At 37.4% G+C, this 27,873-nt stretch overlaps 1 protein-coding gene across 11 annotated transcripts in view; it reads right to left on the bottom strand.

Moving 5' to 3' along the window:
* The window catches only part of ZNF280D (zinc finger protein 280D), a 244,600-nt gene that overhangs the window by 86,348 nt on the left and 130,379 nt on the right, over window positions 1-27,873 (bottom strand). For all 11 annotated transcript variants that reach the window (XR_013556301.2, XR_013556307.2, XR_013556299.2 and 8 more), the window contains 2 exons: window positions 18,431-18,601; window positions 18,179-18,288 (listed from right to left, as the gene is read on the bottom strand). Coding sequence is in view for 5 of the 11 variants with exons in the window: in XM_060618430.3 (XP_060474413.2) it covers window positions 18,179-18,288; window positions 18,431-18,601 (281 nt within the window). In the remaining 6 variants the exon portion in view is untranslated. The remainder of the gene's footprint in view (window positions 1-18,178; window positions 18,289-18,430; window positions 18,602-27,873) is intronic.

Raw genomic sequence — 27,873 nt, 5'->3', positions numbered from 1 at the left:
AATAATTCAGGCTTATCCCAGATTTCTCAACAGCAACATTCAATATTGTAAAACAGGAGCACCACAAACAAGATCCTCAAAGTAGGATCCAACTTACTTTATATCTGGACAAACTGTCTTTTGAGAATGGATAATCGAACTGTTTTGAATATGAAAGACATCAAAAAATGCTGTTCCCAGGCCATGTTTGAGGAAATTACTAGAGGATGAACTTCAGCCCAACAGATAACTAAAACCATGACAAACAGACTGGTAATCAACATATTTACTGTGAAAAAAGATTAAAACAAATATAGAAATAAGGTTAACAAAGTCAAATGCAAATGTTATATGCCCTGGCAATGAAAACATTATACAACCAACAAATAAAAACTGGGAGGGGGTAAAAGGACAGTAAGCATAAGTAAGCTTGAGAAAGGTAATAGACTGCCTCACATATAATAGCAGTACACCAAAGAATATCATTTAGAGCTACCAAACGAAGTAGTATATGTATGAGCAGTTTTAATAGTACAAAGATAAATACTCAGAAAAATAATAATGACTAAAATCAGGCAGGAGAGGAGAAGGTAACAACGAGTGGGTTAAGAATACTTTAACCAACTCTAATTTTACAGAATGGCAAAATGAATATAAGACTACTAGAATTATATCAGCATTAAAATTACAAGGGTAAACAAGAGAACAAAAATACAGCTTCCCTAAAAACTGAAGCTACATACATATGAAGCAATCACATGGTGAAAGACTTTTAAAAAAAGATAATAAAAATTGTCACAGAACCAAGACCAAAATAAATCATATCAACGAATACAAGTAAGTTTAACATAAATGCCAAAACAAGAGATTTTCACATAGGATCACAAACCAAGAGGCATAAAGTGATTCAGGGTAAACAATATATTAGGCAAATGGAAACCACAGGAAAACAAGGGTTGTGAGCCTAAAAGTCATCAAACATTAAGACAAAAAAAGAGAATATTTTATATAAATGCTAAAGGAAGAGGAAGTGATCCCCCACCCCCACCCCTGGAGTGCAGGCAGGGACCACATATCATGCGCCATGGAGAGGCACTTCTCCAGTACCACGGCACATAGAAGGGAAGTTTGAATCCTAGCCAAGCACAAGGGCACGGGAGTCAGAGGAGTGAGAAAGACCACCTGGTCTGCACCCAGCACAGCAAGGGCAGTTCAGAGTAATTTGGTACAACGGGTCCATGGAGAAGCAATTGGGGGGCTGGGGAACGGGTCGCCATTTTTCCCCCAACCACTACCAAGGTGGGGCCTCAGGGATTGGTCCTAAGGGCCCACAGTGGAGGGAGGAACTTGCCCACACCAAACTAGGCCCCTCCGTACCAGGTATACTGCATATCTACTGGCGCGGGATAGAGGCAGAGGAACCAGACAGCCCCTCCTCCAGACCAGTGCTGCTGCATTGCCTTGATTAATTCTTGGACAATTCTTGTTACATAGATACATTCTTCCTTCCTTTTCTCCTCCTTATCTCTTCCCTCCTCTAGTCTGGTTACCCTGGTTGTTAGTTTATTTAAGGAGACATATTTAATCCATTCTCTTGATACATATTCCACACCTCCTTATTTACTTTCCTTTCTCTCCCCCCATATATGGGGCTAATCAAGCCCCATAGTTTCTCTGTCTGGGCAACTTTATCTTCATTTCTTTCCCCACTCCACACCCCCCTTCTTTATTTTCCTTTCTCTCTCTCTGGATTAAGCCATTTAGTCTCTCTGCCCAGTCAATGTTTATTTTCTCTTTTTCCTCCCCGCCCTTGTCACTTCTCTCTTTGTATATGCTCTTCCATCAGCACCACCTCCACCCTGTTCTTTATTTGAGGCTGGTGTTTCTTGCCTTTGCTTTCGCATTGTTTTGTTTTTTTCTTTAACCTGCTTGTGTGTTTGCGTGTTTTGTTTTCTGTATGTTTGTCTGTTCACTTTCCTTTCCAAGGCTACTTGAAGGAACAAATCAAAGCACACCTGGTGGAGGGTCCAAAACATCACTACGAGTATGAAAATAAAATAACCAAAGTCACAACAACAGAGAGCAAATAACACTCTCCAAAAAAACACTTCCTGAAGGTCCAGGCCCTGGACAGTGTATGACCCTCCTTTAATATAGCAGTGCTTACAGGTGCAGAGCACATGACAAGTTTTTAGAACTCATAAGGGACAGAAAATTAGCCAAAATGACGAAACAGAAGAATGCTCCTCAAAAGAAATGCCAGGAGAAGTGACAGCTAAAGAATTGATCAATACAGATATAAGCAATATAACTGAACAAGGATTTAGAATAATAGTCATAAGATTAATCGCTGGGCTTGAAAAAAGCATAGAAGATAGCAAAGAATCTATTGCTGCAGAGATCAAGGACCTAAAAAATATTCATGATGAATTTTAAAAATGCTATAAATGAGGTACAAAATAAAATGGAGGCAGCCATAACAAGGACTGAAGAGGCAGAGGGGAGAATAGGTGAATTAGAAGATAAAATTATGGAAAAAAGGAAGCTGAGAAAAAGAGAAAAAAATCCAGGGGATTTAGACGAATTGAGAACGAAGCAATTCAATCAAACAGAACAATATCCATATCATAGGAATTCCAGAAGAAGAAGAGAGAGGGAAAGAGACTGAAGGTATACTTGAACAAATCATACCTAAGAACTTCCCCAATCTGGGGAAGGAAACAGACACTGAAATCCAAGAGGCACAGAGAACTCACTTCAGAGGTAACATGAATGGATCTTCTGCACCACATATCAGTATGAAACTGGCAAAATACAAGGATAAAGAGAGAATTCTGAAAGCAGCTAGGGATAACTGGGCCTTAACATATACAGATAGACACATAAGGGTAGTAGCAGACCTAGCTACTGAAACTTGGAAGGCCAGAAAGGAATGGCAGGAAATCTTCAATGTGGTGAACAGGAAAAATCTGCAGCCAAGAATCCTTTATCCAGCAAGCCTGCCATTCAGAATAGGAGAGATAAAGGGTTTCCCAAACAAACAAAAACTGAAGGAATTCATCACCACCATACCAGCCCTATAAGAGATCCTAAGGGGGTCTCTGTGAGTGAAATGTTGCAAGGACCACAAACTACCAGAGACATCACTACAAGCATGAAACCTACAGAAAACACGATGACTCTAAACCCATATCTTTCAATAGTAACACTGAATGTAAATGGACTAAATGCTCCAATCAAAAGACATAGGATATCAGAATGGATACAAAAACAAGGCCCATCTATTTACTGTCTACAAGAGGCCCATTTTAGACCAGAGGGCACCTTCAGATTGAAAGTAAGGGGATGGAGAACTACCTATCATGCAACTGGAAGTCAAAAGAAAGCTTGAGTAGCCATACTTATATCAGACAAACTAGACTTTAAACTAAAGGCTGTAACAAGAGATGGAGAAGGACATTATAGAATAATTACAGGGTCTATCCATTAGGAAGAGCTAATAATTATAAATGTCTATGCACCAAATTCAAAAGCACCCAAATACATAAACAACAATGAATCACAAACATAAGCAATCTTATTGGTAAGAATGTGGTCATTGCAGGGGACTTTAATATTCCACTTACAACAATGGACAGATCATCTAGACAGAAAATCAGTAAAGAAACAATGGCCCTGAGAGATATACTGGATGCAGATATACTTGACAGATATATTTAGAACTCTACATCCTAAAGCAACAGAATATACTTTCTTCTTGAGTGCACATGGAACATTCTCCAAGGTAGATCACATACTAGGTCACAAAAGAGCCATCAATAAATATAAAAGAATTGAGATCATATCACGCACACTTTCAGATCACAATGCTACAAAACTTGAAATCAACCACAGGAACAAGTTTGGAAAACCTCTAAATACACGGAGGTTAAAGAACATCCTACTAAAGACCAAATGGGTCAACCAGGCAATAAAAGAATAATTTAAAAACTATATAGTAACAAACGAAAAGGAAAACACAACAATCCAAACCCTTTGGGATGCAGCAAAGCCAGTCCTAAGAGGAAAATACATTGCAATCCAGGCCTATCTCAAGAAACAAGAAAAATCCCAAATAAAAAATCTAACAGCACACCTAAAGGAACTAGACACAGAACAGCAAAAAAAAAAAAAAAAAAAAAAAAAAAAAAAAAAAACCCAAACCTAGCAGAAGGAGAGAAATAAAGATCAGAGCAGAAATAAACAATATAGAATCCAAAATCACAGTAGAATAGATCAATGAAACTAAGAGCTGTTTTTTTGAAAAAATACACAAAACTGATAAACCTCTAGCCAGGCTTCTCAAAAAGAAAAGAGAGGGGACCCAATTAGATAAAATCATGAATGAACATGGATTTATTACAACCAAATCACTCAAGAATACAAGAAATTACCAGAGAATTATATGAAAAATTATATGCCAACAAACTGGACAACCTGGAAGAAATGGACAAATTCCTAAACACCCACACACTTCCAAAACTCAAATGGGAAGAAATAGAAAATTTGAACAGACCCATAACTAGCGAAGAAGCTGAATCAGTTATCATAAATCTCCCAACAAATAAGAGTCCAAGACCAGATGGCTTCCCTGGGGAATTCTACCAGACATTTAAAGCAGAGATAATACCTATCATTCTCAAGCTGTTTCAAAAATAGAAAGGGAAGGAAAACTTCCAGACTCATTCTACGAAGCCAGTATTACTTTGATTTCCAAACCAGACAGAGACCCAGCAAAAAAAGAGAACTACAGGCCAATATCCCTGATGAATATGGATGCAAAAATTCTCAACAAGATACTAGAAAATCGAATTCAACAGCATATAAAAAGAATTATTCACCATGATCAAGTGGGATTCATTCCTGGGCTGCAGGACTGGTTCAACATTTGCAAATCAATCAACGTGATACATCACATTAATAAAAGAAAAGATAAGAACCATATGATCCTGTCAATCGATGCAGAAAAAGCATTTGACAAAATGCAGCATCCTTTCTTGATAAAAACCCTCGAGAAAGTTGGAACAGAAGAAACATACTTAAACATCATAAGCCATGTATGAAAAGCCCACAGTTACTATCATCCTCAATGGGGAAAAACTGAGTTTTCCTCCTGAGATCAGGAAAACGACAGGGATGTCCACTCTCACCATTGTTGTTTAGCACAGTGTTGGAAGTGCTAGCATCAGCAATCAGACAACAAAAGGAAATCAAAGGCATCAAAATTGGCAAAGATGAAGTCAAGCTTTCACTTTTTGCAGATGACATGATATTATACATGGAAAACCCAATAGACTCCACCAAAAGGCTGCTAGAACTGATACATGAATTCAGCAAAGTCGTAGGATACAAAATCAATGTACAGAAATCAGTTGCATTCTTATACACTAACAATGAAGCCACAGAAAGACAAATAAAGAAACTGATCCCATTCACACTTGCACCAAGAAGCATAAAATACCTAGGAATAAACCTAACCAAAGATGTACAAGATCTGTATGCTTAAAACTATAGAAAGTTTATGAAGGAAACTGAAGAAGATACAAAGAAATGGAAAAACATTCTGTGCTCATGGATTGGAAGAATAAATATTGTTAAAATGTCAATACTACCCAAAGCAATCTACACATTCAATGCAATCCCAATCAAAATTGCACCAGCATTCTTCTCAAAGCTAGAACAAGCAATCCGAAAATTTGTATGGAACAACAAGACCTCGAATAGCCAAAGTAATATTGAAGAAGACCAAAGCGGGAAGCATCACAATCCCAGACTTTAGCCTCTACTACAAAGCTGTCATCATCAAGACAGCATGGTATTGGCACAAAAACAGACACATAGACCAATGGAATAGAATAGAAACCCCAGAACTAGACCCACAAAAGGATGGCCAACTAGTCTTTAACAAAGCAGGAAAGAATATCCAATGGAAAAAAGACAGTCTCTTTAATGAATGGTGCTGGGAGAACTGGACAGCAACATGCAGAAGGATGAAACTAGACCACTTTCTTACACCATTCACAAAAATAAACTCAAAATGGATAAAGGACCTGAATGTGAGACAGGAAACCATCCAAACCCTAGAGGAGAAAGCAGGAAAAAACTTCTCTGACCTCAGCCGCAGCAATTTCTTACTTGATACATCTCCAAAGACAAGGGAATTAAAAGCAAACATGAACTACTGGGACCTCATCAAGATAAAAAGCTTCTGCACAGCAAAGGAAACAACCAACAAAACTAAAAGGCAACCAATGGAATGGGAAAAGGTTTTGCAAATGACATTCAGACAAAGGGCTAGTATCCAAAATCTATAAAGACCTCACCAAACTCTACACCTGAAAAACAAATAATCCAGTGAAGAAATGGGCAGAAAACATGAATAGACACTTCTCTAAAGAAGACATCCAGATGGCCAACAGGCACATGAATAGATGCTCAATGTCACTCCTCATCAGGGAAATACAAATCAAAACCACACTGAGATATTACTTCACGCCAGTCAGAGTGGCTAAAATGAACAAATCAGGAGACTATAGATGCTAGAGAGGATGTGGAGAAATGGGAACCCTCTTGCACCGTTCGCGGGAATGCAAACTGGTGCAGCTGCTCTGGAAAACAGTACATAAGTTCCTCAAAAAACTAAAAATAGAACTAACTACCCTATGACCCAGGAAGAGCACTGCTAGGAGGGTACCCAAGGGATACAGGAGTGCTGATGCATAGGGGCACATGTTCCCTAATATTTAAAGCAGCACTTTCAACAATAGCCAAATTATGGAAAGAACCTAAATGTCCATCAACTGATGAATGGATAAAGAAGATGTGGTTTAGGGGCGCCTGGGTGGCTCAGTCGGTTGAGTGTCTGACTTCAGCTCAGGTCATGATCTCGTGGTTCGTGAGTTTGCACCCTGCGTCGGGCTCCATGCTGACAGCTCAGAGCCTGGAGCCTGTTTCGGATCCTGTGTCTCCCTCTCTCTCTGCCTCTCCCTCACTCACGCACTCTCGCTCTCTCTCTCTCTCTTTCTCGGTCTCTCAGAAATAAGTAAATGTAAAAAAATTTTTTTTTAATTAATTAAAAAAAAAGATGACGTGGTTTATATACACAATGGAATACTACTTGGCAATGAGAAAGAATGAAATCTTGCCATTTGCAGCAATGTGGATGGAACTGAAAGGAATTATGGTAAGTGAAATAAGTCAGTGAGAGAAAAAGACATCATATGTTTTCACTCATATGTGAATCTTGAGAAACTTAACAGAAGACCAGGGGGAGGGGAAAGGGAGGGAAAAAAAGTTACAGAGAGGGAAGGAGGCAAACCATAAGGGACTCTTAAATACAGAGAACAAACTGAGGGTTGATGGGGAGTGGGGGAGAGGAGAAAGTATGTGATGGGCATTGAGGAGGATACTTGTTGGGATGAGCACTGGGTGTTGTATGGAAGCCAAGTTGACAATAAATTATATTTAAAAAATGCTAAAGGATGGGTTTGTAATACAATTGTGAGAGAATCATCCATATCGCAAATAATATTAACAATCTTAGAAGTGAAATATATGGCAGAAAACATCAGTAATGAAAGATATAGATTGACATTTGGTATTTCTCCATCCATGTAAGATAAAGTACACAACAGGATGGAGTTAAGATGGCAAAGTAGTATGGGGACCCTAAGCTTGTCTAGTCCCTGACATCAGCTGGATCAGCATCACACCATTTTGAACACCTAGGAAATTGATCGAAGGATTAATACAATAATCTGCATTATTTGAGCCAGAGAATTTGGCAGTTACGCAATGAATAGAAGTGAATTGGGGGAGGAAAAAACCCACAGAGCCATGGAGGGTAGGGAGTCATTTTCGCAGAGAGAGGACTGAGAGATTAAGAAAAAGGGGGAAACTGTAGCACATCGGGATCATGCAAAAAAAGCACACACCCCAAAAGTAGCTGGAGAGAAACAAAGAGTAAAAACACTCACAGGAGACAGGACAAGACGTTTGTTGTCCAAAATCACTGATGGGGAGAAAGGAGAGGGTTCTAATACTGCCAGAAGTTTATACACAGTGGAGAACAGAGTCTGAAGTTTCAGAGCTCAGTGCCTGGCAGTCCTCTGGTGGAAAAGTAGGGCAAATACCCAAAAGCAGGCAGCACAGTTCGAGGGGTCCAAGTCTCTCACGGGGAGAAGCGGTTCTCCTGCTTGCACTGCATTTGGTAGAGGCCATACAACCTTCCTATGGGCAAGATTCTCAGCAGACCCTGGAGAACTGCCACATTTACTGATATTTTAACAATGATCCCAGAGTGGAGCAAAACCTGGCACTGGCTGTGTGTTGTGATTTACCATAAACTCTGAGACAGTGCTGCTCCGCGATCACATGAATGTTTTCTGGGACAACCTGGCCACTGCCCAGGAATACCCTACCCCAGAGAATCAGCATGGATCCAAGATGCCGGGGTCTCTGAAGTGTGGGGTTTTGAAACACAGCCCCATCTGAGATAAATCTCTGGAGGCCACACCAGGAAGACAGACAGCTTGGACAAAGAGTAAAGGCATGGAGCAGATGGAAGCCTGAGACAAAGGACGGTTGCTTGACTGCTTGTGTGTGAGGGCATGAAATTCCTGCGCCAGAGACTAGAGAGCCAGGTGAAGCTATTTTCACTGCAAGCATGCACATGCACATGCACACACATGTGGAACAACCCCAGTGAGCTAAGCAGTGCCACCAAGTAGAAAACAGAGCTGTTACACCAAGCCATGCCCACCTGCACACTCCAGGCACATCCCCCAGAGGACCAGCACAAATCACTTCCACCTGCTTAGTCTACAGACTACAGTGCTGCAAAGTTTCAGTTCTAGGGAAAAATGGATATAACTTCATTTGGATATCATTCGGTTTGCTTGTTTATTTTCTTTGCTTCTGTTTTTATGTTATTTTCTTTTTTCTCTCTCTGTTTCTTAGATACAGAAAGGGAAATTTTTAAAATTTTTTATTCTACTTTATTTTCTTTATCCTCTTTTATACTATTTTATTCAATTTTTTAATTAAAAAAATTTTTTAATGTTTATTTTTGAGACAGAGAGACAGAGAAAGAGTGAGAGAGAGAATGAGCAGGGGAGGGGCAGAGAGAAGGAGACACAGAATCTGAAACAGAATCCAGGCTCCGAGCGGTCAGCACTGAGCACAACGCGGGGCTTGAACTCGTGGACCATTAGATCATGACCTGAGCTGAAGTCAGACACTTAACCGACTGAGCCACCCTGGTGCCCCTTTTTTAATATTTAAATTTGTTTTATAAGTTATTTTTTCATTTCTCTCTTTTCTCTTTTCTGTCAAGCTTATCTAAACAAGCAGACTAAACACACCTAGGTTCTAGCTTCCTTTATTTGACTTTTTTTATTTTTAATTTTTTATTTTATTAATTTTTTCTTTACCTCCAAAATGAAAGGACAGAAGAATTCCCCTCAAGAGAAAGCAGATGACAGCCAGAAATTTAATTGACAAAGATATAAGTAAGACATCTGAACTAGAATTTAATTTTTTTTTAATGTTTGAGAGAGAGAGAGAGAGAGAGAGAGAGAGAGACAGAGTGTTAAGTGAGGGAGGGTCAGAGAAAGGGAGACACAGAATCTAAAGCAGGCTCCAGGCTCTGAGCTGTTAGCACAGAGCCTAACATGGGGCTCAAACTCATGAACTGTTAGATCATGACCTGAGCCAAAGTTGGATGCTCAACCAACTGAGCCACCCAGGCATGCTGAACTAGAATTTAAAACCACAATTATAAGAATACTAGCTGGGGTTGAAAGAAGGATAGAAGACACCAGAGAATCCCTTTCTACAGAGATAAAAGAACTAAAAGCCAGTCAGGCTGAAATTAAAAATGCTATAACTGAGATGCAATCTCAAATGGATGCCATGACAGCAAGGCTGAACAAAACAGAGCAGTGAATCAGTGATATAGAAGATAAAATTATGGAAAATAAAAAAGTATAAAAAAAGAAAAAAAAAGGCAAAAGATCACAATACAAGACATAGAGAACTCAGTGGCTTATTAAAGAGGAATAACATTCATATCATAAGAGTCCCAGAAGATGAAGAGAGACAAAAAAAAAGGGGCAGAAGGTTTATGTGAGCAAATTATAGCTGAAAACTTTCCTAACCTGGGGAAGGACACAGACACCAAAACCCAAGAAGCACAGAGAACTTCCATTAGATCAACAAAAACCAACTATAACCAAGACATATCATAGTCAAATTCACAAGATACACAAACAAGGAAAGAATCATGAAAGCACCAAAGGAAAAAAAAGTCCTTAACCTACAAGGGAAGACAGATCAGGTTTGCAGCAGATCTATCCACAGAAACTTGGCAGGCCAGAAAGGAGTAGCAGGATATACTGAACATGCAGAATCAAAAAAATATGCAGCCAAGAATTCTTTATCCAGCAAGTCTGTCATTCAGAATAAAAGGAGAGCTAGAGTTTCCCAGACAAACAAAACTAGAGGAGTGGTGACTACTAGACCTGCCCTGCAATAAATTTTAAGGGGGACTCTGAGTGGAGAAAAAAACAAAACAAAACAAAAAAGACCAAAAGCAAAAAAGACCAGAAAGGACCCAAGAACATTACCAGAAATACCAACTCCATAGCAATACAATGGCATTAAATTCATTTCTTTCAATAATCAACTCTGAATGTAAATGGACTAAATGCTCTAATCAAAAGACACAGGGTATCAAAACGGATAAAAAAAAACAATGCCCATCTATATGCTGACTACAAAATACTCATTTTAGACCTAAAGACATCTGCGGTTTGGGGCGCCTGGGTGGCTCAGACAGTTAAGCATCTGACTCTTGGTTTCAGCTCAGGTCATGATCTCGCATTTGTGAGTTCAAGCTCCGTATTGTGCTCTGCGCTGACAGTGCAGAGCCTGCCTGGGAATCTCCATCTCCCTCTCTCTCTCTGTCCCTTCCCCATTCATGTTCTTTCTCCCTCAAAATAAATAAATAAACTTTAAAAAATTAAAAAAAAAAAAAAAGACAACTGCACACTGAAAGGGGATGGAGAACCAACTATCATGCTAATGGATGTCAAAATAAAGCCTGAGTAGCAATACTTATATCAGACAAATTAGATTTTAAAATAAAGACCGTAACAATAGATGAAGAAGGGCATTATATCATAATTAAGGAGGTTATCCACCAAGATCTAACAATTGTAAATATTTATACCACCAACTTAGAATCATCCAAATACACAAGTCAAATAATCACAAACATAAAGAAACTCATTGATAATAATACCATAATAGTAGGCGGACTTTTTTTTTTTAAACTTTTTTTTTAACGTTTATTTATTTTTGAGACAGAGAGAGACAGAGCATGAATGGGGGAGGGTCAGAGAGAGAGGGAGACACAGAATCGGAAACAGGCTCCAGGCTCTGAGCGGTCAGCACAGAGCCCGACGCGCGGCTCAAACTCACGGACCACGAGATCATGACCTGAGCTGAAGTCGGACGCTTAACCGACTGAGCCACCCAGGCGAATAGGCGGACTTTAACACCCCACTTACAACAACACACAGATCATCTTAGCAGAAAATCAGCAAGGAAACAATGGCTTTGAATGACACACTGAACTGGATGGACTCAACAGATATGCTGAGAACATTTCATCCTAAAGCAACAGAATACACATTCTTCTTGAGTGCACATGGAACATTCTCCAGAACAGATCACACACTGGGTGACAAAACATCCCTCAAAAAGCACAAAAAGATCAACATCATTCCATGCATATTTTCAGACCACAATGCTATGAAACCTGAAATCAGCCACAAGAAAAAATTTGGAAAGACCACAAATACTTGGAGATTAAAGAACATCCGTAAACCAAGAAATTAAAGAGGAAATAAAAAAGTGCATGGAAGCCAATGAAAATGAAAACATGACAGTCCAAAACCTTTCAGACGCAGCAAAGGCAGTCATAAAAGGGAAGTATATCCCAATCCAGGCCTTGCTGTAAGAAGGAAGCAATGTCTCAAATACACAACCTAACCATTCACCTAAAGGAGCTGGAAAAAGCACCGCAAATAATGTACAAAACCAGCAGAAGAAGGGAAATAAAGATTAGAGTGGAAATCAATGATTTCTAAATCAAAAAAATAGAACATATTAATAAAACTAAGCTAGTTCTTTGAAAAAATTAACAAAATTGATAAACTCCTCGATTTATCAAAAAGAAAAAGGAAAGGACCCAAATAAATAGAATCACAAATGAGAGGAGATTTCACAACAAACACCATAAAAATACAAACAATAATAAGAGAATATTATGGACAATTATATGCAAACAAATTGGGCAATCTGGAAGAAATGGATAAATTCCTACAAGCATATAAATTACCAAAACTGAAACAGGTAAAAGTATAAAATTTGAACAGACCCATAACCACTGAAGAAATTGAATCAGTAATTATAAACTAACAAAACTGAAACAGGAAGTAGAGCATTTGCACAGACCCACAGCCAGTACAGAAATTGAATCTGTAATAAAAAATCTCCCAACAAACAAAAGTCCAGTGTCAGATGGCTTCCTGGGGCAATTCTATCAACATTTAAGAAGAGTTAACACCTATTCATTTGAAGCTGTTCCAAAAAATAAAATGGAAGGAAAACTTCCAAACTCATTCTGTGAGGTCAGCATTTCTTTAATTCTAAGACCAAAGACTCCACTAAAAAGGAGAATTACAGACCAATTTCCCTGATGAACATGGATGCAAAAATTCTCAACAAGATACTAGCAAACCAAATGCAACAATACATTGAAAGAATTACTCACCATAAGCAAGTGGGATTATTCCTGGGCTGCAGGAGTGGTTCAATATCCACAAATCAATCTATGTGATATATCACATTAATGAAAGAAAGGATAAGAACCATATGATTCCCTCAATAGACACAGAAAAAGCATTTGACAAAATATAGCATCCTCTCTTGATAAAAACTCTCAAGAAAGTAGGGATGGAGGGAACATCCCTCAACATCATAAAGGCCATCCATACACGAAAGACCCATAGCTACTATCATCCTCACTGAGGAAAAACTGAGAGCTTTTCCCCTAAGGTCAAGAACACAAGAGTGATGTCTGCTCTCACAACTGTTGTTTATCACAGTACTGAAAGTACTAGCCTCAGTAATCAGATAACAAAAAGAAAAAAAAGTCATCCAAATTGGCAAAGAAGTCAAACTTTCACTTTTCACAGATGACATGATATTCTACGTGGAAAACCTCAAAGATTCCACCAAAAAACTTCTAGAAGTGATACATGAATTCAGCAAAGCTGCAGGATATAAAATTAACATACAGAAATCAGTTACATTTCTATACACCAATAATGAAGCAACAGAAAAAGAAATCAAGGAATCTATGCCATTGATAATTGCACCAAAAACCATAAGATACCTAGGAATAAACCTAACCAAAAAGGTAAAAGATCTACACACAGAAAGCTATGGAAAACTTAGGAAAGAAATTGAAGAAGACACAAAGAAATGGAAAAATATTCCATTCTCATGGACTGGAAGAAAAAATATTGTTAAAATGTCAATACTACCCAAAGCAATCTACACATTCAATGCAATCCCTATCAAAATACCAGCATTCTTCACAGAGCTAGAGCAAATAATTACAAATTTGTACAGAACTAGAAAAGTCCCCAAAGAGCCAAAGTAATGTTGAAAAGGAAAACCAAAGCTGGAGGCATCCCAATTCTGAACTTCAAGCTACATTACAAAGCTACAATCATCAAGATAGTATGGTACTGGCACAAAAAGAGACACATAGATCAATAGAACAGAACAGAAAACATGGAAATGGACCCACAAATACATGGCCAACTAATCTTTGACAAAGCAAGAAAGAATATCCAACGGAAAAAAGACAGTCTCTTCAGCAAATGGTGTTGGGAAAACTGGACAGCGACATGCAGAAGAATAAATCTGGACCACTTTCTTCCACCATACACAAAAATTAACTCAATATGGATGAAAGACCTAAATGTAAGACAGGAAGCCGTCAAAACCCTAGAGGAGAAACCAGGCAAAAACCTCTGATCTCAACTGCAGCAACTTCTTACTAGACATGTCTCCAGAGGCAAGGGAAACAAAAGCAAAAATGAACTATTGGGACCTCATCAAGATAAAAAGCTTCTGCACAGCTAAGTAAACAATCAACAAAACTCAAAGGCAACCAACATAATGGGAGAAGATATTTGCAAGTGACATCTCTTATAAAGGGTTAGTATCAAAAATGCATAAAGAATTTCTCAAACTCAACACCCAAAAAATAAATAATCCAGTGAAGAATGGACACTTTTCCAAAGACATCCAGATGGCAAACAGACTCATGAAAAGACGCTCAACATTACTCATCATCAGGGAAATACAAATCAAAACCACAATGAGATACCACCCCACACCTGTCAGAATGGCTAAATGAACAACTCAGGAAACAAAGATGTTGGCGAGAATGTGGAGAAAGGGGAACACTTTTGTACTGTAATGCAAACTCGTGCAGCCCCTCTGGAGAACAGTACAGAGTAATTCCTCAAAAAATTAAAAATAGAGCTATCCTATGGCTAGCAATTACACTACTATGTATTTATACAAAAAATACAAAAATGCTGATTCGAAGGGGCATATGCACCCCAATGTTTACAGCAGCACTATCAACAACAGCCAAATTATGGAAAGACCCCAAATGTCCAATGACTGATGAATGGATAAAGAAGATGTGGTATATATATATACAATGGAATATTACTAAGCAATCCAAGAGAATGAAATCTTGCCATTTGCAACAATGTGAATGGAACTAGAATGTATTTTGCAAAATGAAATCAGTCAGAGAAAGACAAATATCATGATTTCACTTATATGTGGAATTTAAAAAAACAAAACAGATGGACATAGGGGAAAGGAAGAAAAAATAAGATAAAAACAGAGAGGGAGGCAAACCAGGGGAGACTCTTAAATACAGGGAACAAACTGAGGGCTGTTAGAGGGGAGATGGGGACAGGATGGGCTAAATGGGTGATGGGCATTAAGGAGGGCACTTGTTGGAATGAGCACTGGGTGTCATATGTAAGTGATCCATCACTAAATTCTACTCCATTATTATACTATATGTTAACTAACTTGGATTTAAATTAAAAAAATAATAATAAATTTGTTGTAGATTTTAAAAAAAAGATGAAGTATACAACAAAATAAAGATACAGAAATCTAAATAATGTAATTAATAAGCTATGTTTGATTGATAAATTTCAAATTCCATACCCTATGAAAAACTGCATACCTATTTTCAGGTTTCCATGTAACATTAAATAACCTATCCACTCAAAAAGGAAAAAAAAATTGTGAGAATTTTGGCTTTTACCATTAATGTTTGAACGCCAGTTATGCCTTTAAATAAACTGGCTATAAAACAATGAGAAAAATGTTCATCTCCAAGAATTTTTTTCTTTTTTTTTTTTTAAGATTTTAATATATATTTTAGAAAGAACCTACAAGCAGGGCAGAGAGAAAGAAAGAGAGAGAGAGAGGGAGAGAGATTCTTAAGCAGGCTCCATTACCAGCGTGGAACCCGAAGCAGGGCTCAATCCCACGACCCTGGGATCATGACTTGAGCCAAAATTAAGAGTCAGATGCTCAAGAGAGTGACCTGCCTAGGTGCCCCTGCAAGAATTTTCTAAAGATTAAATGAAAAACAGTATTTAAAGTTTAGTAGACTGGCACATGGTCTCAGATACACAAATTGTTCTTAATACTGTAGGATATTTGCCTTATGTTTTAGATATTCTTTACTGAAAGAGAAAACATTATTTCTGTAGTGCAGTCATCTACTTATCTATAATAGCAAACATTAATTCACAAAGAATCTAAAAATCACATTTTTTCAAAATGGAACTCATTGTTGTAATACTAAAACTTCAACTGATATATAAAATGCATAAGTTAGGATACAAAAAGTCTAAGTTTTAAACTTCCCTGTCCTAGAGTTGGTGACTATTCTGTCACATTTCTTTATGATATAAACACACATAATAAGCTGTTTATATCATATATTTAACTTAGTTCACTAATACGTCTTCGAGATCATCCCATATCATTATCCATTACAGACATTCCATTCTTTTTAAAAGGTTGCATAGTGTTCTATTATATGAATATTATATGAAATTTTGGTTGTTTCTAATATGAGTAATCAAAAACAATGCAATAATACACATATTGGATGTAAAGCTACATTTTGGAAAATAGCTGCCAATTTTACCAGATACAGAAGGATATACACAATATGCTACAATTTATATACAAAACAGAAAGAAAATAAGAACATTTGTGTTAACTGTATATGTAGAAAGGAAATTAGGAAAAATACAAAAACCAACTAATAAAAATTATTTTCTTTGAGAGTCATTCTGAGAACCAGTTAAATAAGAGACACAGTTAGGATTTTTCACTTAATGTCTTTGGAAACTTTTTTATCTTGAATAATATCACTGTATTCCTTACTCAAATAATTAAAGTCAAAGAATGTAGCTTTTTCTTTCCATCTAAAATGCAAACATAAAATACATCAAGTATCTCATCAAAGCATTACACAGATTAAAAAAAAAAAAAAAAAGTGAAAGCACCTGTACAGGTTAATTCTTACGTAAGAAGAAAGCACAGAGTGCAATTATCAGGGACTACATTCTGGTTGCTGGAAGTAGTGACAGACCAAATGCTGTTTTGTAACCGAATAAAAAGACATACTTGAAATTCTAAAAAAGTTCCCTTATTTTTTCTACCTTTTTAATAAAATGTTTTATCTTAATAAAAGTTTGTCAATCTCTGAAATTGTGAACAAAAACTTTCCTTACCTATTTCTTTACAACTGTACCTTTCTCCTTCCTTTCTTTCTTCATATAATCTACATGGACTTTTTTCTTTCTCTTTCTCCCTTCCTGCCATTTCTACAGGACATGCAAAGAGAATGCAGGATATCTTTCCTCACACCAAAGGAGGATACTGTAATATACACTAAAATATTTCAAGTGAAATGTTACCTACACCTCATATTTCATTTGTACTTTGAAAAATTCTTAAAATTTAATCTCAAGAGCTTCCTATTCCAATAAAAAGCCTGAATTAATTTAGGGCAATTACACAAACTATACTCTGAATATAATTATTTCAGATGAAATGCTCCATCATTTGGGGTTTAAGTCTGAGCGTTGAAAATTAAATGTAAAATTCAGATTTTCATCGTGTAATGTGTCATGCACATGTTACTATGAACCCAAAAACATAATAATTACAGAAACTATAAAAATGCCTTTTTTTAAAAGTTTGAATTATGCCAAATCTACTAAATATTTTGATTAATAATTTACTTTCATTTAAAATGAGAATATAATAAGTATACATTATAATGTATATAAACTTAATTCTTAAAATTTGATGATTCAGGGGCGCCTGGGTGGATCAGTCGGTTAAGCGGCTGACTTCGGCTCAGGTCATGATCTCGCACTCCGTGGGTTCGAGCCCCCCATCGGGCTCTGTGCTGACAGCTCAGAGCCTGGAGCCTGCTTCAGATTCTGTGTCTCCCTCTCTCTGACCCTCCCCCGTTCATGCTCTGTCTCTCTCTGTCTCAAAAATAAATAAACGTTAAAAAAGGGGCGCCTGGGTGGCTCAGTCGGTTAAGGGGCCGACTTCAGCTCAGGTCAAGATCTCGCGCTCTGTGAGATCGAGCCCCGCGTCGGGCTCTGGGCTGATGGCTCAGAGCCTGGAGCCTGCTTCCGATTCTGTGTCTCCCTCTCTCTCTGCTCCTCCCCCGTTCATGCTCTGTCTCTCTCTGTCTCAAAAATAAATAAAAAACGTTAAAAAAAAAAAATTTAAAAAAAAAAATTTAAAAAAAATTTGATGATTCAGAGGAAATTTAAAAATCTTATATGAAGATAATCATTATGAATATAAATCTTTGCCAAAGTTATATGGAAATACCACTATGACAAGATTTTTTTCATTAAATATCTGGACAAAGCATTATTTACTATAAATCAATACTTTAGGGATTTGCAAACCTTTTTAAAATTAAATTTTGAAAAAGTTTTACCTTCATGTGATTTTTCAAAGGATCCAAAAGATTAAAATGAATATTGCACTTTGGACAAGCTCTTGGAAAAGGTGTTCCATTTTTAGATTGATTTGATGAGGTATTTGTACCTAAAATAAATTCAAAACATATGTAATTCAAAATTCATCTTTTATAACTTTAACCACTAAAAATAGTCAGGAAATTTATGATTTCTAAAATTTATATATAAATACTATAATTTCTTTTTTATACGCCACATTTCACATTTACCTTTTGATGATGTAGCCTGGGGAGATGTCACTGAAAGAGACTTAACTGAAGGAAATACAGCTGAAGAATTTATTCCAGAAACACCATCACTGGGCTTAGGTTTTTTTGGATTAACGCTGTTTACTTCAGAAGTAGAAGGACGTTTTGATAAAAACGAACTTTCATTCATACCTACAATGAGTTAAATAAGTGGGAAAAGTATTTTTAAACACTGTAGCATGTTTCCTACAACTAAATAAAATTACTTTGGAGCTAAATTAAATGTAATACAATTGAGTGATCCTATCATTCAAATGACAATAAATAATGATAAAAATTTATGTGATGAAAAGTCAGGGGTGTACCAAATGGAAATCTTAAAAAAGAAGAACAAAACTGGAGGCATCACAATCCCAGATTTTAAGATATACTACAAAGCTGTAGTAATAAAACAGTATGGTACTGGCACAAAAACAGACACACAGATCAGTACAACAAAACAGAGAGCCCACAAATAAACCCACAATTATACGGTCAATGAATCTACAACAAAGAAGGCAAGAATATACAATGGTTTGAAAAAGTCTCTTCAACAAATGATGTTGGGAAAACTGGACAGTTAACATGCAGAATGAAACTGGATTACTTTATTACACCATACACAAAAATAAACTCAAAATGGAATAAAGACCTAAATGAAAGATCTGAAACCATAAAATTTCTACAAGAAAACATGGGCAATAATCTCTTTGAAATCAGCCATAGAAATATTTTTCTAGATAGGTCTCCTCTGGCAAGGCAAACAAGAGCAAAATTAAACTACTGAGACTACACCAAAATTAAAGACTTTTGCACAGCAAAGGAAACCATCAACAAAACAAAGAGGCAATCTACAGAATGGGAAAAGATATTTTCAAATGATACATCCAATAGGGAGTTAATATCCAAAATTTACAAATAACTTATACAACTCAACAGCAAAAAAAAAAATAATAACGCAATTAAAAATGGGCAGAAGAGATGAACAGACATTTCTCCAAAGCAGACATACAGATGACCAACAGACGCATGAAAAGATGTTCACCAACACTAATCATCAGTGAAATGCAAATCAAAACCACAATGAGAAATCATCTCACACCTGTCAGAATGGCTAAAATCAAAAAGACAAGAAACAACAAGTGTTGATGAGGATGTGGAAGAAAAGGAACCCTCATGCACTGGTAGGAATGCAAGCCAGTGCAGCCACTTTGGAAAACAGTGTAAAGGTTCCTCAAAAAACTAAAAATATAATTACTGTATTATCCAGTAATTCCACTACTGGGTATTTACTCAAAGAATACAAAAACATAAATTCAAAAAGATGTATGTTTATTGCAGCATTATTTACAATAACCAAAATATAAAAGAAACCCAAGCATCCATCCACAGATGAATGGATAAAGAAAATGTGATGTATATGGAATATTAGCCATAAAAAAGAATGAAATCTGAACTTTTGCGACAACAGAGATGGACCTAGAGGGTACAATGCTATAGTGAAATAACTCAGTCAGAGAAAGACAAACACCATATGATTTTATTCATATGTGTAATTTAAGAAACAAAACAAATGCATAAAGAAAAAAAGGAGAGAAAGAAATAACCCAGACTCTTAAATATAAAGAACAAACTGGTAGTAGCCAGCAGGCAGGTGGATGGGAAATGGGTGAAATAGGTGAAGAGGATTAAAAGTACACTTATCATGAAGAGTACTGAGTAACATATAGAATTTTTGAATCATTATATTATACCCCTGAAACTAATATAACACTGTATTCAATTATATTCGAAATTTTTTAAAAAGTAATTTAACTTTTGGGTGAGGAACTAAAATGGCAGCATAGTAGGACTCTAGGCTCCTCTTGTCCCTTGAACACAACTAGGTAACTATAGCATCATTCTGAATACTCAAGAAATTGACCTGAGGACTGACAGAACAAACACCACAACTAGAGGGAGAGAAGAGGCCACACATCTAGGTAGGTAGGAAGCACAGACACTTTGGGGGAGAAATGGACTGCAGGTGCTGCAGAGGGGAGGGAGCTCTGGTGGTGGAGAGATGAGAAAGAGAGGGGAGGGAGAAAGAAAGAAAAAGAAAAGAACACACAGGGGAATGCACAAAAACACTTCCCCAAAGCCATTGGCCGGGAAAAGGAGACAGGCGGATTTTCCTAAGTTTTTGCAATCAGCAGAGCTTGAAGACAGGAGTTTTAAAGGTCAGCAGGCTTGACGAGAAGGCAGGCAAACAAATCTGGGGACAGTGACATCTGAGGAATGCCCAAGGCACACAGTGGGGAAACTGTTCACTTGTGGGGCGCATCTGAGAGAGGTAGCATTTGGAGAGGCACCTCTCACGGGCCAAAAGAACTGGGAGCGCTATTTCCCTACCCTGCCCCTCAGCATAGGCACAGAGCCACCTGCCAAGGGAAGCTTGGACCCAACACTGGCTGCCTACCCTGTGCACCTTGGCCTCTGGCAACTGCCGTTCTTGGTCAAACCCACATCAGTCCCAGGGCAACAAGACCTTTTGCCAGAAGGCCAGCACAGGCCATGCCCACACCACATCCCTAAAGTTTGGAGTTTTAGAAGTCAGAAGGGTTGGCTGGGCTAGAGCCCTAAGTACACTGCACTGCTCCTGGCAGACAAGCAACCCAGGGACAGACAGCATGAAAATGGCAATCTGAAAGATGCCTGGGACACAAGAAGGGAAACTACCTGCTCTTTTGAGAGTGCTTCCCTGATAGAAGCAAGCACGGAGACCCCTCTCTGGGGACAAGGGAGCACGCTGGCACCATTTCTCTCCCCAAGTGTCAGCATAAACCACCTGCAGTAAACAGCATAGTGCCTACACTGACTGCCTAACCTGCTTACACCATGCCCTGCACCGCCCCCCAGCACTCTGGTGGGACTTCCCTTCTTGGGCAAGCATGCTTCAGTACCAGTGCAGTCGGCCGTTTACCCGGAAGACCAGCAGAAACCCCGCAAACATCACGTCCCCTGGCCAGACAGTTCTGCAAGGCTTCAGTTCTAGAGGAAGTAGTTAAAACTCACCAAACTCTGTTCCAGGTCCAAACAATGCTCACTGCAAGCAAACAGAACCTCTGAAGATGATTGGCCTAAAGGACATACTAGCCAAAACACAGCAGTGAAGTGCACACAACACACACCAGAGACACTCCCTGAGGCGCCAAGCTCTGAACACTATATGACCTCTTCTTCATAAAGCCATTAGTCTCAGAAACAGGAAATATAACAGGCTTTTCTAACACACAGAAGACAGAGACCTAGATAAAATGCCACAACAGAGGATTTAATCCCAAATGAAACAACAAAAAGTCATGGCCAGAAATTCAATCAAAATAGATATAATATCCCTGATAGAAAATTTAAAGCAACAATCATACAATACTTGCTGAGCTTGAAAAAAGGGAGACCCTTACCTGAGATAAAACTGTTAAAAAACAATCAGTCAGAAATGATAATTGCAATCTGAAAACAAACTGAAACAAACTGGATGCAGAGAACACATGAATGGAAGAAGCAGAGGAACAAATAAGTGATACAGAAGATAAAATAATAGAAAATAATGAAGCTGTACAAAAGACAGAAAGAAAGAATTATGGAACATGAGAATAGACTTAGGAACTTAGTGACTCCATCAAACATCATAACATTCATATTATAGGAATCCCAGAAGGAGAGAGAAAAGGGGGGAGAAAATTTATTTGAGAAAATAACAGCTGAAAACTTCCCTTATCTGGGGAAGGAAAGAGACATCCAGATCCAGGAAGCACAAAGAACTACCATCAAAATCAATAAAAGCAGGTCAACATCAAGACATATTGTAATCAAATTTGTAAAATATAGCCAAAAAAAAAAAAAAATCCTAAAAGCAGCAACACAAAAAGTCCCTACCTTACAAGGGAAGATCCGTAAGTCTAGCTTCACATCTCTCCATAGAAACTTGACAAGCCAAAAGGGAGTGGCATGATATATTCAAAGTGCTAAATGGGAAAAATCCGCAGCCAAGAACACTTTACCCAGCAAAGCTATCATTCAGAATAGGAGAGATAAAGAGTTTCCCAGACAAATAAAAACAGGAGTTCGTGACCACTAAAACAGCCCTGAAAAAATATTAAAAAGGGACTTTTCAAGTGGAAAAGAAAGACTAAAAGTGACAAAGACAAGGAAGGAACAGAGAAAATCTCCATAAACAATGACAAAACAAGTAATACACTGCTACTAAATATATACCTATTAATAATTACTCTAAATGTAAATGGACTAAATACTCCACAAACAAAAGACATAGGGTGTCAGAATGGGTTAAAAAAAAAAAAAAAAAAAGGTACTGGGGTGCCTGGGTGGCTCAGTCAGTTTAATGTCCAACTCTTGATTTCAGCACAGGTCATCCAGGGTCAGGGGATTGAGCCCTGCATTAGGCTCCACACTGAGTGTGGAGTAAGATATTTTCTCTCTTCCTCTGCCCCTCTCCACACTCATGTACAATCTCTAAAATGATAAAAACATTTTAAAAAATAGGGGCATCTGGGTGGCTTAGTCAATTAAGTGTCCAACTTTGGCTCAGGTCATGTTCTCACAATTTGTGATTTCAAGCCCCAAATCGAGCTCTCTGCTGTCAGTGTAAAAGTCTGCTTCAAATCTTCTGTCCCCCTCCCTCTCTGCCCCTCCCCATCTTGTGCTCTCTCTCAAAAATAAACAAACATTTAAAAATGTTTATTAAAAAAATAATAAATAGGGGTTCCTGTGTGGCTCAGTTGGTTAAGAGTCTGATTTTAGCTCAGGTCATGATCTCACAGTTCATGAGTTTGAACCCCGAACTGGGCTCTGTGCTGACAGCTCGTAGCATGGAGCCTGCTTCGGATTTTGTCTCTCCCTCTCTGTCTGCTCCTACCCTCTCATGCTGTCTGTCTCTCAAAAAATAAGTAAACATTTAAAAAAAAATTTTTTTAATAAATAAATAATAGCAAGACCCTACTAAATACTGCCTAAAAGAAACTCATTTTAGACCCAGACACTGGTAGTTTGAAAGTGAAAGGATGGAGAAATATTTATCATGCAAAAGAACATCAAAAGAAAGCCAGAAGAGCAATACTTATATCAAACAAATTTGGTTTTAAAACACAGGCTATAACATGAGATGAAGAAGGGCACAACAGAATAAAAGGGACTATCCAACAAGAAAATCTAACAATTGTAAATATTTATTACCCCAACATGGAGATACCCAAATATATAAAACAATTAATAACATAAAGGAACTAATAATAATACGATAATTGTAGGAGATTTTTAACACCCACTTACATCAATGGACAGATCATCTAAGCAGAAAATCAACAAGGAAACAAGGGCTTTGAATGTCACACTGAACCAGATGGACTTAACACACATATTGAGAACATTTCGTCCTAAAGCAGAATACACATTCTTTTCAACTGTACAAGGGACATTCTCCAAAACAGATCACATACTAGGTCACAAATCAGGCCTCAACCAGTACAAAAAGACTGAGATCATATCAGGCATATATTCTGATTACAATGCTATGAAACTTAAGGTGAACTACAAAAAAAAATTTGGGAAGACCTCAAATACATGCCACTGAACAACGAATGGGTCAACGAGGAAATCCAAAAGCAAATACAAAAAATACAAGCGAACAAATGAAAATGAAAACACAATGGTGTAAAACCTCTGGAATGTACCAAAACTGGTCATAAGAGGGAAGTTTACACTGGCTCCTGGGTGGCTCAGTCAGTTAAGCATCCAATTCTAAATTCAGCTCAGGTCATACTCACAGTTCTTGAGATTGAACCCTACATCAGACTCTGCACTAACAGTGCAGAGCCTGCTTGGAATTATCTCTCTTCCCCCACATCCCCTCCCCCAAAAAAAAGACATTAAAAAAAAATAAACTTAGTTTAAAAAAGAGGGAAGTCTGGCCTACCTTAAGAAGCAAGAAAAGTCTCAAATAAACAACCTAACCTTATACCTAAAGGAGCTAGAAAAAGAACAACAAACGAAACCAAAAGCCAGCAGAAGAGAAATAATCATCAGAGCAGAAATAAATGATAAAGAAACTAAAAAAAATATTTGAACAGATCAATGAAACCAGTACCTGGTTCACTGAAAAAAAAAAAAAAAATCAATGAAATTGATAAACCTCTAGTCAGACTTATCAAAGAAAAAAGACTCAAATAAATCACAAACAAGAAAGGAGAAATAACAACCAATACCACAGAAATACAAACAAGTATAAGAAAATATTATGAAAAACTATATGCCAAAAAACAACATGGAAGAAATGGATAAATTCCTAGAAACATATAAACTACCAAAACAGAAGAAGAAATAGAAAACTTAAACAGACCAATAACTAGCAAAGAAATTGAATCAGCAATCAAAAATTTCCCAACAAAGTCCAGGGCCAGATGCCTTCACAGGGGAATTTTACCAAACATATAAAGAAGAGTTAATACCTATTCTTCTCAAATTATTCCAAAAAACAGAAACAAAAGGAAAACTTCCAAATTTATTCTATGATGCCAGCATTACCCTGATAGCAAAACCAGACAAAGACTGCACGACAAAAGAGAACCACAGACTAATATCCCTGATGAACATGGATGCAAAAATTCTCAATAAAGTACTAGCAAATCAAATCCAACAGTACATTAAAAGAATCATTCACAACAATCAAGTGGGACGTATTCCTGGGATGCAAGCGTGGTTCAATATTTGTAAACCAATGTGATACACCACATTAATAAAAGAAAAGAACCATATGATCCTCTCAATAGCTGCAGAGAAAACATTTCACAAAGTACAATATTCATTCAGGATAAAAACCTCAACAAAGTCAGTTTAGAAGAAACATACTTTAACATAGTAAAGGTCACATACAAAAATCCCACAGCTAGCATCATCCTCAACGGGGAAAAACGGAGAGCTTTTCCTCTACAGTCAGGAGTAAGACAAGGATGCCCACTCTCACCACTTTCATTTAACATAGTAATGGAAGTTCTAAGCACAGCAATCAGAAAACACAAAGAAATAATGGAAGTCCAAATTAGCAAGGAAGAAGTCAAACTTTCACTATTTGTAGATGACATGATACTGTGTACAGAAAACACAAAAGACTCCACCAAAAAACTGCTAGAACTGATACACAAATTCAATAAAAAATGAATGTAGAGAAAACTGTTGCATTCCTATACACCAGTAATGAAGCAGCAGAAGGAGAAATCGAGAAATCAACTCCATTTATAACTGCACCAAAAACAATAAGATACCTAAGAATAAACCTAACCAAAGAGGTAAAAGATCTATATGCTGAAAATTACAAAACATTGATGAAAGAAACGGAAGATAACACCAAGAAATAAAAAAAAATTCCATGTTCATGTATTGGAACAACAAATACTGTTAAAATGTGTATATTACCCAAAGCAATCTACACATTCAATGCAATCCCTATCAAAGTACCAACAACATTTTTCAGAGCTAGAACAAACAATCCTAAAATTTGTATGGAACCACAAAAGACCTTAAATAGCCAAAGCAATCTTGAAAAAGAAAAGCAAAGCTACAAGCATCACAATTCCAAACTTCAAGTTATAATACAAAGTTGTAGCGATCAAAACAGCATAGTAGTGGCACAAAAAGAGACACACAGATCAATGAAACAGAACAGAAAACCCAGAAATAAACCCACAATTATACGGTCAATTAACCTTTGACAAAGCAGGGAAGAATATCTAATAGGAAAAAGAGAGTCTCTTCAACAAATGGTGCTGGGAAAACTGGACAGCAACACACAAAAGAATGAAACTGGACCACTTTCTTACACCATACACAAAAATAAATTCAGACTGGATAAAAGACCTAAATGTGAGATAGGAAACCATCAAAATCCTAGAGGAGAACACAGGCAGTAACCTCTTTGACTCTGGCCATAGTAACTTCTTTCTAGATAGGTCTCCTGAGGTCAGGGAAACAAAAGCAAAAATAAATTATTGGGATATCATCAAAATAAAAAGCTTCTGCACAGCAAAGGAAACAATCAACAAAACTAAAAGGCAACCTATGAAATGGGAGATGATGTTTGCAGATGACATATCTGATAAAGAATTAGTATATAAAATCTATAAAGAACTTCTCAAACTCAACATCCAAAAACAAATCATCCCACTAAAAAATGGGCAGAAGACATGAATAGTCATTTGTCCAAAGAAGACATACAGATGGCCAACAGACACATGAAAAGATGCTTATTAATATCACTCATCATCAGGGAAACACAAATCAAAAATACAATGAGATATCATCTCACACCAGTCAGAATGGCTAAAATTAACAGAGGAAACAACAGGTGTTGGCAAGGATGCAGTGAAAAAGGAACCCTTATACACTGTTGGTGGTAATGCAAACTGGTGCAGCCACTGCAGAAAACAGTATGAAGGTTCCTCAAAAAGTTAAAAATAACTACACTACCATCCAGCAATTGTACTAGTAGGTATTTACCCAATGGATACAAAAATACTGATTTGAAGGGATGCATGCATGCTAATGTTTATAGCATCATTATCAACAATAGCCCAAATCTGGAGGAACCCAAATGTCCATAGACTGATAAATGGATAAAGAAGATGTGGTGTGTGTGTGTGTGTGTGTGTGTGTGTGTGTGTAATATAATACTACTCAGATATTAAAAAAGAATAAAATCTTTGGGCACCTGGGTGGCTCAGTCCATTAAGCATCTGACTTGATTTTAGTTTAGGTCATGATCTCCCGGGTCATGAGATCGAGCCCCACATCAGCCCAGAGCCTGACTGGGATTCTCTGTCTCCCTCTCTCTCTGCCCTTCCCCTGCTAATGCACTCTCCCTCTCTCTCTCTCTAATAAATAAATAGACATTAAAAAAAAAAGAATAAAAAAATGAAATCTTGCCATTTACAACAGCATAAATGGAGCGAGAGTATTCTGCTAAGCAAAATAAGTCAGTCAGAAAAAGACAAATACGCTATGATTTCACTCATATGTGGAATTTAAGAAACAAAACAAATGAACATAAAGGAAAAAAAAAGAGGAGTGCCTGGGTGGCTCAGTTGGTTAAGTGTCTGATTTGATTTCCCTCAGATCATGATCTTGGTTCATGGGTTGGAGCCCCACATGGGAGCTCTGCGCTGACAGTGTAGAGCCTGCTTGGGATTCTCTCTCTCTGTGCACCACCCCCACCTCTCAAAATAAATAAATACACTTAAAAGAAAAAAAAAAAAAAACTTGAGGAAAATTCCTAAGTACAAAGTAGAAAAACTAATCTTAAACGATAATACTTCACTCATTCATATGAAAGGGCCCATGGCTTGTTGGCCTTTTGGCTAAGATCAAGGGTAAAA

Source organism: Panthera onca, chromosome B3, assembly GCF_046562875.1.
Source record: "Panthera onca isolate mPanOnc1 chromosome B3, mPanOnc1 haplotype 2, whole genome shotgun sequence".
Taxonomy (NCBI): domain Eukaryota; kingdom Metazoa; phylum Chordata; class Mammalia; order Carnivora; family Felidae; genus Panthera; species Panthera onca.
Note: the sequence above shows the minus strand (reverse complement) of the source record. Positions and strands in the feature narration are given on the sequence as shown.